The sequence below is a fragment of the Procambarus clarkii genome, chromosome 10 (assembly GCF_040958095.1).
Source record: "Procambarus clarkii isolate CNS0578487 chromosome 10, FALCON_Pclarkii_2.0, whole genome shotgun sequence".
NCBI classification, from domain to species: domain Eukaryota; kingdom Metazoa; phylum Arthropoda; class Malacostraca; order Decapoda; family Cambaridae; genus Procambarus; species Procambarus clarkii.
Genome location: NC_091159.1, coordinates 39422083 through 39436353, shown reverse-complemented (window position 1 = coordinate 39436353; position 14271 = coordinate 39422083). Strand labels below are relative to the sequence as shown.

At 49.2% G+C, this 14271-nt stretch overlaps 1 protein-coding gene across 1 annotated transcript in view; it reads right to left on the bottom strand.

Annotated features, from left to right (window-relative positions):
* LOC138363054 (uncharacterized) overlaps positions 1 to 13492 on the bottom strand; it is a 120030-nt gene extending 106538 nt beyond the window's left edge. The window contains exon 1 of the mRNA XM_069321900.1: positions 13243 to 13492. Coding sequence (XP_069178001.1) covers positions 13243 to 13352 — 110 coding nt within the window. The 5' untranslated portion in view covers positions 13353 to 13492. The remainder of the gene's footprint in view (positions 1 to 13242) is intronic.
* Positions 13493 to 14271: the final 779 nt, after the last annotated feature.

Sequence of the window (14271 nt, the reverse complement as noted above, 5' to 3'; positions counted from 1 at the left end):
TGTCACGTGACTGGTATGTGACATTTGACTGATGTGCCACGTAACTAGTATGTGACACGAGACTAGTAATATGTAGCATGTGATTTGACAGTATCATGGTTCTAATATCTGCCACCAGGGAGCTGCATGGTTCTAATATCTGCCACCAGGGAGTTGCATGGTTCTAATATCTGCCACCAGGGAGCTGTATGGTTCTAATATCTGCCACCAGGGAGCTGCATGGTTCTAATAACTGCCACCAGGGAGCTACATGGTTCTAATATCTGCCACCAGGGAGCTGTATGGTTCTAATATCTGCCACCAGGGAGCTGCATGGTTCTAATATCTGCCACCAGGGAGCTGCATGGTTCTAATATCTGCCACCAGGGAGCTGCATGGTTCTAATATCTGCCACCAGGGAGCTGCATGGTTTTAATATCTGCCACCAGGGAGCTGCATGGTTCTAATATCTGCCACCAGGGAGCTGCATGGTTCTAATATCTGCCACCAGGGAGCTGCATGGTTCTAATATCTGCCACCAGGGAGCTGCATGGTTCTAATATCTGCCACCAGGGAGCTGCATGGTTCTAATATCTGCCACCAGGGAGCTACATGGTTCTAATATCTGCCACCAGGGAGCTGTATGGTTCTAATAACTGCCACCAGGGAGCTACATGGTTCTAATATCTGCCACCAGGGAGCTGTATGGTTCTAATATCTGCCACCAGGGAGCTGCATGGTTCTAATATCTGCCACCAGGGAGCTGCATGGTTCTAATATCTGCCACCAGGGAGCTGCATGGTTCTAATATCTGCCACCAGGGAGCTGCATGGTTCTAATATCTGCCACCAGGGAGCTGCATGGTTCTAATATCTGCCACCAGGGAGCTGCATGGTTCTAATATCTGCCACCAGGGAGCTGCATGGTTCTAATATCTGCCACCAGGGAGCTGCATGGTTCTAATATCTGCCACCAGGGAGCTACATGGTTCTAATATCTGCCACCAGGGAGCTGCATGGTTCTACAATCTGTGGCATTCCATTTTCCAGGGCAAAGTCCTTTCCAATTCTCATGTTAAATCTGATTTTAGCCGTTATCTTGCATATGATGTTGCAGGTGTGCTAGACCAGAGAATATCAGCGGGGGCGTGCTAGTTACATCTTGTATTATAAATGAGTGAGACTATCGGAAACTTTTAACAGGCTTCTGAGCACAATGTTGAAGTGGTGTTCCTCCTCACGGCACTGTCAATGAGCTCGTAGTGGAGAACTGCGGCTGTGTGGGCTCCTCTCTGGCCTATGAATTCATGTTTGATGTTATATTTCCCTTTTAAACATGAACTCTGCCAATCTGTAGTTCATTATTTCGAATACTTTGCCTTGTGTCTCGAGTAGGACAAATAAACTAGAGTTAGCTGTGTGTGGGTGTGGCGTGATTATTTCATGGTTTAGTAACTAATCTGATTATTTCAGTATGTGAGGAATGCCACCTGGGAATGAGGAATTTATAGGGAGCCGACGGCTGAGCGGACAGAACACTGGACGCGTGATCCTGTGGTCCCGGGTTCGATCCCGGGCGCCGGCGAGAAACAATGAGCAGAGTTTCTTTCACCCTGATGCCCCTGTTACCTAGCAGTAAATAGGAACCTGGGAGTTAGTCAGCTGTCACGGGCTGCTTCCTGGGGTGGAGGCCTGGTCGAGGACCGGGCCGCAGGGACACCAAAGCCCCGAAATCATCTTAAGATAATCTTAAGATAAGGAATGGCAGTGACCCCAGAGCTGCATTTAATATTTATTTACTGATGGACGGTCCTCATTGGAGGAGATGAGCGGGGTGTTGGAGGGGTGTGTGTGGAGCCGTGAGCCCGGCTGGGTAGGACGGGGGTAGTGTAGTCGTGTGTCTTGCGGCCGAGACATCCATCAGTGACCCGTCACCTGAAAGACGGGATCGTGTGCCCGTCCGAATCTTACACCATTGTCCACCAATATTGCGTTGTTGGTGGGTTTGATGGTATACTGGGTTCCTTGTTCGCCCTCGCCACGCTGGGGAAAAGGAAGGTATCTATCTTCGGTATGCTGGGAGGGGGGAGGGGGGTCTTCACCACACTGGGGGGGGGAGGCGGTTCTCGCCACGCTGGAGGGAAGGGAGGGGGTCCTCTTTATGCTGGTGGAGGGGTCCTCGCCATGCTGAAGGAGTCATCGTCGTGCTGGGAGAGGAGTCCTCGCCATGCTGGGAGAGGGGGACCTAGCCGTGCTGGGAGAGGGGGACCTAGCCGTGCTGGGAGAGGGGGACCTAGCCGTGCTGGGAGAGGGGACCTAGCCGTGCTGGGAGAGGGGACCTAGCCGTGAAACAAGACCATGTCTGGAGGTGGAGGTGGCGCCAGACAGCCTTCCCTTGCTCCCAAGGGAAGACTCATAATCTACGGTTAAATGTTATAAACTAATGACCTTAACACATGCTCCAGTGAGCAGCCTTTCGATTGCTTCTTGGTTAATATGACCAACCCTTTTAGTAATATAAATCAACGACATAGATGAGAAAATCACAAACCACATCATCAAATCTCCAGATAACACTAAGATAAAATCTCCAGATAACACTAAGATCTATGGTAAAATGGGGAGCAAAAACGATATCGAGGCCTTTCAATACGATGTGCATGATGTCAACAAAGGGTCAAAAGACTGCCAAATGCTTGACAATATACAAAAATACGACTTTACCCGTGGATCATAACTCCCACAACAACTTGACTGCAGAGGATTGATAAAGAAAACCACTTACAGGAGTTACAGTGCACCAGTCACTGAAAGTTGCTCAACTAGGAAGACGACTTAAAATTAAGCAAATCATAACCCTAGGAATAATCTCATTAACCTTTAACTGCAAGGAAAAGGAAGTTATTTGGCTGGACAAATCTCTTGTGCCCCCATCTGGATTTTCGTGTATAACCAAGCATAGAGACCACGTCTTCAAAAGAACATATCTGCTTTCAAAATAAAGTTCAAGGCACAGCAACAAAAATAATCGTAGGGTAATAATCCCCGATATGAGAACTAAACGACACACCAGAAGATGAGACGATGACGTTTCGATCCGTCCTGGACCATTAGCAAGTCGATTGTGATGGGAGCGAGGTTGTTGTTTTTTTAGATTCAGCTACTCGGAACAAAACAGCACGGGCTATGGTGAGCCAGTAGCACACAGGAGCGGGGCTGTGTTTGTTCTCTCTACGACCGCTCTGTTGGGAGTGAGACTGATTCATTGATGAAGCTTAAGCCACCCAAGAGGTGGCACGGGCATGAATAGCCTTAAATGGTATATTTTTTGGAGTGAATGTATACTGTGTGCTGAGGTCGCATCGAAATCGTCAGTCCTAGAAATCTAGGTCCAGGACTGTCCAGGAGGACCTGCCTATAATATATATAGATGTGGTTGCTATCGCGGGGGGAGAATACTTCTTGACAGTATTTAATGTCCAACTGCTGGACACTTTTTTACCAGAAGAGCGGCAGTGTTCGTGGCTTCAGGCTGGTTACTGCAAGATTCAGGGACTCTTACAGCTCTTCTAATGTCGTTTGTCGTTGTTTCACATTCCTGGAGATAATGAAGTAATGGTTTGTCTGTGATTGTTTGGCAGAAGATGCATTTTGGGAGCGAGATTGATTGATTGATAAAGATTAAGCCACCCGAAAGGTGGCACGGGGATGAATAGCCCGTAATCCTGTGGGAGCGAGATGATTGTTGTTCAGCGTTCTACCAGCGACTATAAGAAATATTGCCGGAACAACCGTGGACATCTTCAAGAGAAAACTAGACTGTTTTCTAAGAGAAGTTCCGGATCAGCCGGGCTGTGGTGGGTATGTGGGCCTGCGGGCCGCTCCAAGCGACAGCTTGGTGGACAAAACTCACAAGTCGAGCCTGGCCTGGGGCCGGGCTTGGGGAGTAGAAGAACTCCCAGAACCCCATCAACCAGGTATCAACCAGATTGACTGATAAAGATTAAGCCACCCAAGATGTTGTTGGTTTAGATTTGGCTACTCAGAGCGAAGTGTCCATGTAGCACGGGCTATGATAAGCCCGTAAACCACCCAAGAGGTGGCACGGGCATGAATAGCCCGTAATCCTGTGGGAGCGACGGAGGCTCGGGGATTAAGTAAGGCAAGATTGAAGTGGTGAGAGGTGAGGAGGAGAAAATTCCTAGAATAAGGTAAGAGCAATGGCGAAAGGGTTTCATAATAGGTATAAGAATGGGTTTCATAATGGGTATAAGGATGGTAACGTAAGAATAAGAGCAGAAAAGAAAGAAAAAGGATGGGTAGGCTTGTGTTAGGTCACGTTTGTTAGAAAGGTTAGAGCACAAGCCAGCGGGCTTCTTAATGTGAGGTTGAACATGCTGGTGTGGCGGGTGTTGTTTAATCCGGGAATTAAGGGACGTGTGGTCTGCTCAATAAATTTTAAGTTTGAAGCAAAATTTGAAATATTACAATTAATAGAAGAAACTGGAGAAGAGGTGTTGAACCATACTATTTATACCTAGCCACACCCACCTATATAATTTAAGTGTAATGTGTGTGTGTGTGATTTAAGCTAGAAACACTGCAGCTACCCAACATTAATCGGGTACCTCTAGCTCCCTCATCCCTTTGAGTGTATTTATACCTCAATACACTTATTTCAGCTTCAATTTCAACACCAATTATATTGCCTAGGAACCCGTTCCATGACTGCAATATTATTTCGAAACTTGGTTTTACCCATTAGTTTTCTAAATATAAAATTATTGAAATTACATTCGCTGTTTCATTTGACTTGATAATTACAGTATATCCCTTTTGTTATTCTCAAATTATCAATCATCCTTCACTGGTCGCATTCAACAAAATTTAAGTGCATTCTTTAGTATGATGACCAAAACTGATGAATTCCAAGCCGATGAAGATAGTGGTGATGGGGCCCGGCGGTCCTGTTCTTTTTATTTGGCCCAGCGTTCAAAATAAGGAGCCCTAAAACACATGAACCCAAGCCACCCACCTAACCAAATCAACCTAACTATGGAAAACGTGGATATTTGTGAGCCGTCACTCTTCACATTACTCCTTGTTTTGTGTGTTAGAAACAATAGCGTACAAAATCAGACTAATTAGCTGAGATGATGAGTTCTTTAGTGGTGATAGTGATGGTAAGAGAGAGCGGTGGTGGTGGTGGTGGAGGCGCTGGTAATGGTGATGTGTATCAGGGCGACGCACAACTGGAGGGATGAGTAGGAAAGAGTGATGGATGGAGTCAGGTGACAGAGTGGACGCCTCGACACCAAGTGACCGCGGGGCTCTGGCATATGTATTTATAGAGGTGAGGTGTAACTTGTCTTCATAGTTTTCACAGCTGCCCGATGTATGGACGTCACCTGGCAATGATCTCTTATCTTCCCCTTCTGTATATATATGTCTTTCTTGATCTGTGTCTATGCCTCTGTTTGTTGTGTGTGTCACTGGGTGTTGCAGTGTTCAGTGTATTGTATCCAATGGCACAAGCATCAGGAATTTAATTCTTTGCATTAGCAATAGTAAAAACTAGCTCATTATTCCCCCTTTTCAGTCAAATTTCCATGTTGTATGTTACCACAAGTTGAAGCTATTTCCAGTCAGTGGGGGAGGGTGAGGAAACACCCGTATATATTTTCCTTTCCTCTTACTATACCCCTTCAGGAAAATGAAATGTTCAATTCTTATACAGTATCCTTATTTTCTAAAGAATAACTTGATTTGTGAATAAATACGTCTTCTGTCCCCTGTTCTCTCTCTCGTGCATGTTATCAAGTGCTCAGGAGGACCTGCTGGTAGGTGTCCAGGACCTGCTGGTAGGTGTCCAGGACCTGCTGGTAGGTGTCCAGGACCTGCTGGTAGGTGTCCAGGACCTGCTGGTAGGTGTCCAGGACCTGCTGGTAGGAGTCCAGGACCTGCTGGTAGGTGTCCAGGACCTGCTGGTAGGTGTCCAGGACCTGCTGGTAGGAGTCCAGGACCTGCTGGTAGGTGTCCAGGACCTGCTGGTAGGTGTCCAGGACCTGCTGGTAGGTGTCCAGGACCTGCTGGTAGGTGTCCAGGACCTGCTGGTAGGTGTCCAGGACCTGCTGGTAGGTGTCCAGGACCTGCTGGTAGGAGTCCAGGACCTGCTGGTAGGTGTCCAGGACCTGCTGGTAGGTGTCCAGGACCTGCTGGTAGGTGTCCAGGACCTGCTGGTAGGTGTCCAGGAGGACGTACTTGTGATTGTCCAAGACCTACTAGTAGCTGTCCAGAACCTGCTAGAAGCTGTCCAGGAGGGCCTGCTAGTGACTGTCCAGGAGGACCTACTAGTGACTGTCCAGGAGGACCTACTAGTGACTGTCCAGGAGGACCTACTAGTGACTGTCCAGGAGGACCTGCTAGTGACTGTCCAGGAGGACCTACTAGTGACTGTCCAGGACCTGCTAGTGACTGTCCAGGAGGACCTACTAGTGACTGTCCAGGAGGACCTACTAATGACTGTCCAGGAGGACCTGCTAGTGACTGTCCAGGAGGACCTACTAGTGACTGTCCAGGACCTGCTAGTGACTGTCCAGGAGGACCTACTAGTGACTGTCCAGGAAGATCTGCTAGTGACTGTCCAGGAGGACCTACTAGTGACTGTCCAGGAGGACCTGCTAGTGACTGTCCAGGAGGACCTACTAGTGACTGTCCAGGAGGACCTGCTAGTGACTGTCCAGGACCTACTAGTGACTGTCCAGGAGGATCTGCTAGTGACTGTCCAGGACCTACTAGTGACTGTCCAGGAAGATCTGCTAGTGACTGTCCAGGAGGACCTGCTAGTGACTGTCCAGGAGGACCTGCTAGTGACTGTCCAGGACCTACTAGTGACTGTCCAGGAGGATCTGCTAGTGACTGTCCAGGAGGACCTGCTAGTGACTGTCCAGGAAGATCTGCTAGTGACTGTCCAGGAAGACTTCCTAGTTACTGTTCAGGAGGACCTGCTAGTGACTGTCCAGGAGGACCTGCTAGTGACTGTCCAGGAGGACCTGCTAGTGACTGTCCAGGACCTACTAGTGACTGTCCAGGAGGACCTACTAGTGACTGTCCAGGAGGACCTGCTAGTGACTGTCCAGGAGGACCTACTAGTGACTGTCCAGGACCTGCTAGTGACTGTCCAGGAGGACCTACTAGTGACTGTCCAGGAGGACCTACTAATGACTGTCCAGGAGGACCTGCTAGTGACTGTCCAGGAGGACCTACTAGTGACTGTCCAGGACCTGCTAGTGACTGTCCAGGAGGACCTACTAGTGACTGTCCAGGAAGATCTGCTAGTGACTGTCCAGGAGGACCTACTAGTGACTGTCCAGGAGGACCTGCTAGTGACTGTCCAGGAGGACCTACTAGTGACTGTCCAGGAGGACCTGCTAGTGACTGTCCAGGACCTACTAGTGACTGTCCAGGAGGATCTGCTAGTGACTGTCCAGGACCTACTAGTGACTGTCCAGGAAGATCTGCTAGTGACTGTCCAGGAGGACCTGCTAGTGACTGTCCAGGAGGACCTGCTAGTGACTGTCCAGGACCTACTAGTGACTGTCCAGGAGGATCTGCTAGTGACTGTCCAGGAGGACCTGCTAGTGACTGTCCAGGAAGATCTGCTAGTGACTGTCCAGGAAGACTTCCTAGTTACTGTTCAGGAGGACCTGCTAGTGACTGTCCAGGAGGACCTGCTAGTGACTGTCCAGGAGGACCTGCTAGTGACTGTCCAGGACCTGCTAGTGACTGTCCAGGACCTGCTAGTGACTGTCCAGGAGGACCTGCTAGTGACTGTCCAGGACCTGCTAGTGACTGTCCAGGAGGACCTGCTAGTGACTGTCCAGGACCTGCTAGTGACTGTCCAGGACCTGCTAGTGACTGTCCAGGAAGATCTGCTAGTGACTGTCCAGGAGGACCTGCTAGTGACTGTCCAGGAAGATCTGCTAGTGACTGTCCAGGAGGACCTGCTAGTGACTGTCCAGGAAGATCTGCTAGTGACTGTCCAGGAGGACCTGCTAGTGACTGTCCAGGACCTGCTAGTGACTGTCCAGGACCTGCTAGTGACTGTCCAGGAGGACCTGCTAGTGACTGTCCAGGACCTGCTAGTGACTGTCCAGGAGGACCTGCTATAGTGACTGTCCAGGAAGATCTGCTAGTGACTGTCCAGGAAGACTTCCTAGTTACTGTTCAGGAGGACCTGCTAGTGACTGTCCAGGAGGACCTGCTAGTGACTGTCCAGGAAGATCTGCTAGTGACTGTCCAGGAAGACTTCCTAGTTACTGTCCAGGAGGACCTGCTAGTGACTGTCCAGGAGGACCTGCTAGTGACTGTCCAGGAAGATCTGCTAGTGACTGTCCAGGAGGACCTGCTAGTGACTGTCCAGGAGGACCTGCTAGTGACTGTCCAGGAGGACCTACTAGTGACTGTCCAGGAAGATCTGCTAGTGACTGTCCAGGAGGACCTGCTAGTGACTGTCCAGGAAGATCTGCTAGTGACTGTCCAGGAGGACCTGCTAGTGACTGTCCAGGAGGACCTGCTAGTGACTGTCCAGGACCTACTAGTGACTGTCCAAGAGGACCTGCTAGTGACTGTCCAGGAGGACCTGCTAGTGACTGTCCAGGAGGACCTGCTAGTGACTGTCCAGGAGGACCTGCTAGTGACTGTCCAGGAGGACCTGCTAGTGACTGTCCAGGAGGACCTGCTAGTGACTGTCCAGGACCTACTAGTGACTGTCCAGGAGGACCTGCTAGTGACTGTCCAGGAGGACCTGCTAGTGACTGTCCAGGAGGACCTGCTAGTGACTGTCCAGGAGGACCTGCTAGTGACTGTCCAGGAGGACCTGCTAGTGACTGTCCAGGACCTACTAGTGACTGTCCAGGAGGACCTGCTAGTGACTGTCCAGGAGGACCTGCTAGTGACTGTCCAGGAGGACCTGCTAGTGACTGTCCAGGAGGACCTGCTAGTGACTGTCCAGGAGGACCTGCTAGTGACTGTCCAGGAGGACCTGCTAGTGACTGTCCAGGACCTACTAGTGACTGTCCAGGAGGACCTGCTAGTGACTGTCCAGGAGGACCTGCTAGTGACTGTCCAGGAGGACCTGCTCGTTGTAACACCACCTACCAGTGTAACCCCTTCCTGATACCACTCTCCCTCTGTAAGCTTACACACTGGTGCTCCTAAATATATTTCGGTAAAAAGTCTAAACAACATTTACAGTAGAGTGTAACCTGGTACTACATACTAGTCTCGCACTGAACCAATGGTACGTTCATGGGAATGCTTAATCTCAATTCAAAGGAGAAACACCGCTTGCCACCACCCCATTACACATTTAGTTACTACAAAAGTATTGTTACTTACTAATAAGAGACTCCACCAGTGGTTCATGGGGTAAACCGTCGCGCCCTTTTGACTTTAATTACTGCTGAAAGATTTCTTCTTTTGATGTAATTACTTACTGACAGTTATGTTTAACAATTTAATTCTGGAGAATTTGGGAGGTTGAACGTCCTTGATGGCATGCACAGGATATGAAGGGGAAACTAGTGACACATAAGGATGTAAATATATAATATTTTATTTAATCCAAAATTATGATATTCACCACAAATTCACCTACACTGGCAAATTCCTAAGTTACTATTCTCCACCGGCAAAGATTAAGTAATTTAGAAATGGAGAATACATCAGATATATCACACATTACCTTGGAACCACGGCCTCTCATGGCTGGAGTCTCCCACCTGGCTCTGATAACACTAGCCCAGCCCCAGTCTTTCTCTCCAGGTACTCTGAATTCTGTCCCCATACCCCAGGGTATATATACACCCCAAAACTACCCCAGCTAATGTCAGCTTGTGGGGGGAGAAGTTTGTTGCCACCTACCAGCTGAAGTCTTGACCCACGTGCCTCTTGACAACCTCACACTCTGCATTTTATAACAATATTTAATTAGAGCTGCTTGACAAAAGCTATCCCAACTATCTCATAAGTAATTGCTTGACAAACACTCTTATCTACCCCATTTACTTGATGTAAAACAGCATCCTAGAGGAATTTTCCTATTAAAAGTTGTTTGACATGTCTCTTAATTAATGGAGGATGAAGTCAACTCCTGACCTCTTACTCATCTCAAGGAGGGGAGGGAGCATTAGGAGGGTGAGAAAATGGGAAGGAGAAAGAGAGGGAGGAGAGAGAGGTGGGAGGGAGGAGAAAGGGGGAGGGAGGACTTTCCAGGTTGTTACATTGTGACTTTTCAGGACCTGCACGTGAGTTTCCAGGAGGACCTGCTAGTGACTTTTCAGGACCTGCAAGTGACTGTCCATGAGGACCTGCTAGTGACTTTTCAGGACCTGCAAGTGACTGTCCAGGAGGACCTGCAAGTGACTGTCCAGGAGGACCTGCTAGTGACTTTTCAGGACCTGCAAGTGACTGTCCAGGAGGACCTGCAAGTGACTGTCCAGGAGGACCTGCTAGTGACTTTTCAGGACCTGCAAGTGACTGTCCAGGAGGACCTGCAAGTGACTGTCCAGGAGGACCTGCTAGTGACTGTCCAGGAGGACCTGCTAGTGACTGTCCAGGAGGACCTGCTAGTGACTGTCCAGGAGGACCTGCTAGTGACTGTCCAGGAGGACCTGCTAGTGACTGTCCAGGAGGACCTGCTAGTGACTGTCCAGGAGGACCTGCTAGTGACTGTCCAGAAGGACCTGCTAGTGACTGTCCAAGAGGACCTGCTAGTGACTGTCCAGGAGGACCTGCTAGTGACTGTCCAGGAGGACCTGCTAGTGACTGTCCAGGAGGACCCGCTAGTGGTTGAGTGGTGCAGAATGACTGGAAAAGGATGCCAGTTCCAACTAGTAAAGGGTTGGAATGGGAATAGAGGGGGTGGGTAAGGTAAAATAATTATCAGGAGCGAGGGCCAAGCAATTACAACTATATAGCACTTGGAAGGGATCAGGATAAGGATTTTGGATGGGACGGCAGAGGGGGGGGAGGAATACTGCCCAACTACTTGGACGATTGATTATTCAACAAATCACTGAATTATATGTTTAACAGATCTCTAATCCTGTCCATGGAGGATAGAATAAAATGTATATATGCTTGTTATCATTGTAAATGTGTGGCCACGTCTGTGGTAGATAAAAAAAAAACTTGGACGGTCGGGGATTGAACGAGGACCTGCATGTCGCGAGACCGTCGCGCTGCCGTCCAGCCCAAGTGACAGGGGGTAGGGGTAGGGAAACTTAGAATGATTTCGGGCCTCAACGTCTCCAAGGCCCGGTCCTCGACCAAGCCTCCCGGGAGGGGGGCGGGCTGTTTGTTATTTACCAGAGAAAGAGCTCTATTGAGATAGGTGAGGGCCGAAGAATACAAGAGAGAATAAGGGTGAAAAAAGAGAGCTAGAATAAGGGAGAGAGAAAGAGAACCTAAGACGGGGAAAGAAAGTGAGCATTGTGTTTAGAGTTGACACCTTAAATGTATTACACATTAATTAAAACAAATTACAATTGGAGAAACGAAAATTACAACCACTTGGAGATTTGATCCTGGAAAAAAGTAAAGAGCGAGCTCGGCGATAAAAGCCGTCTTACAGTATTCAGTTTCGCGATAAGGTAGCAAGATGATACGAGGACTTGTGGTCGAGTCGCTTGTGTCTGTGGTGAGGCTCCCAGACCAGCATCACCACCCAGAGTCTTTTGAGTCTGGTGAGGCTCCCAGATCAGCATCACCACTCAGAGTCTGTGGTGAGGGTTCCAGACCAGTGTTACCACCCAGAGTCTCGTGTCTGAGGCTTCCAGACTAGCGTTACTTGTGTCTGTGGTGAAGAGTTTTGTTTGTGGTGAATGGTCTTGTTTGTGGTGATGAGTCGTTGTTTTGTTTCTTTCCTTTCGAATATCATCCGGATCATTCCCCCCTCTGGACGGTAGGGCGACGCTCTAGCTTCAAGCAGGTCGGCGTTCAATCCCCGACCGTCCAAGTGGTTGGGCACCATTCTTTCCCCCGTCCCATCCCAAATCCTTATCCTGAACCCTTCCCAGTGCTATATAGTCATAATGGCTTGGCGCTTCTCCTGATAATTTCCTCCCTCCCTCCCCTCTCCTCGGTCCCCATTTGTTTTATTAGGAAGCACTGAAAAACCTTATAGGAATCACACCAAATATTTCACACTTGACTTTACGAAAATTACATGGAGACGGGAGGTCTCTATAAATGCTATTTCTTATTTATAATTATAATTCACTGTGTTGGGGGTTCAGGAAGCCAGTGTATTCCTATACGTTAGGTTTATATCGAGCCCCCCCCCCCAGGTCGTATTACTGACCTCGCCCAGGATGCAACCCAACAAGCTGACTAACTCCTCAGTACCACCTGCGAAATGAACATGGCAATACGTGAAAGGAAATGTGCCCAACCATTTCTGTCCCGCCCGGGATTCTAACCCGGAATTCTTGATTGTGCGTCGAAAACGAACCCGAACTGTATTCCGGGGACCCTCCGACTGTACTACCGGGACCCTTGGGAAGAGCCCAACTAACCTATGTCCATCCCGTACCCCTGGCCATTTTCCCTGCAAGGTTGGGTGAGGCTAACCCCAAATATTTGGCCTCCAACCTTGTACAGACAAATATTGACATTCGTTCTTATTGATATAGATTGTTAATTTGGTCCATAGCAGGGTGACTGGCGAGTAGGTTAAGTCTGCGGCCACTACACGCCTCCCTTAACCCTTAAGACACCAGTGTACTCACACACATTACATCCCAACACACGAAATATTGCACGTATATTTCAAATATGATGAAATAGTTTATATTATAAACTTTTATGTGCGAGTTATTTAAGAGTATGTTATACGCATGAAGATAATTGTGACAAGAGCTGACACAGACACCGACCTCCATCGCCAGCCGGAGGCGTGGACCGGCCAGGTCTTCTTCCCTACACGTTCAACACTTGATACCTTCAGTATCAAGGTATTCTTCCCAACCATCACATAAACATAATAAACCTCTGTCAAATTGACAATAGTCTGGTAACACATTATACAGTATATTTATCGTAGGATTTTAGATTGCGTTTCACCCAAATGCAGCTACAGTCTCATCAGACTTTATGAAAGGCTCTTAACAACCTTATTACAATATATTCACTAATTTGTTGTTAGTAAACCTACTAGTTAGAGAGCCCTTAGGGCTGTCATGCACAAGACTCCAAGACTTACCCTCCCGGAGGCGCCTGGCGATTGACCTCGTATCCGGAGAATCCTTCAGGCTTGGCTACTGCCCCAGCCACTAACACCACCCCTACCAACACCCCCACCATCCTTGCCATCTTTACTCTGCGCTAACTATCGCTCTGTCATATGTCACTGAGAGGCACTGTCACTGTCATAAAGAGAAGGTGTCACGCGGGAGGGATGCAGAAGGAGCAGCGGCCGAAGGTTGCGGCCGGTGTGGTGGCCACAGAGGGTCTGAGGTCTCGCGGCGCCTCTCAGGCCCCCGCCGCCACTACCCGCCTCCCCGCCTGACCACCCACTTCCACCCAACAATTACACTCAACCATCGTCCTAAACTTCACTCAGAAAAGGAGTTCACAAGGAGACACTCGGATCAGAACGGAATTTCTAAACAGAAGTAAAAAGGAAACCAACTGACTCGAGGCTGTTGTGTTGGCGAAGATGGCACCAAGTAGGTGGTGTTCAGGAGGGGAAGAACGAGGTGCCAGAAGCTCTCCTTGCACAGTGCCAGAGATGAGCCCGCAGCATATGCATGACGACCAAAGCCATCCAGACTTTTTACTACGTTTCTGGAAGTGGGAGAAGCCATCTTTCACATCTAAATCATCCCTTCTTGCATTTACAAACAAAGGCCTTCCGCCTTGCAATGTTGGTTCCTCTGGCATGGGATTGCAGACCAGTCGGAAGGCGGCCATCTAAGCTTGGTTTGTCCAACTGCAGCTGTTCATCTGGTTATACTTAGATATTAAGTGAGTATAAGTAACAGTATGCAGCATGGCGCGTGTGCGTGTAGGCGCGGTAATGCTAGTCGCGGTAGGAGGTGTGTGGGCGTGGGCACCCAGCCACAGGAGGTGTGTGGGCGTGGGCACCCAGCCACAGGAGGTGTGTGGGCGTGGGCACCCAGCCACAGGAGGTGTGTGGGCGTGGGCACCCAGCCACAGGAGGTGTGTGGGCATGGGCACCCAGCCACAGGAGGTGTGTGGGCGTGGGCACCCAGCCACAGGAGGTGTGGGC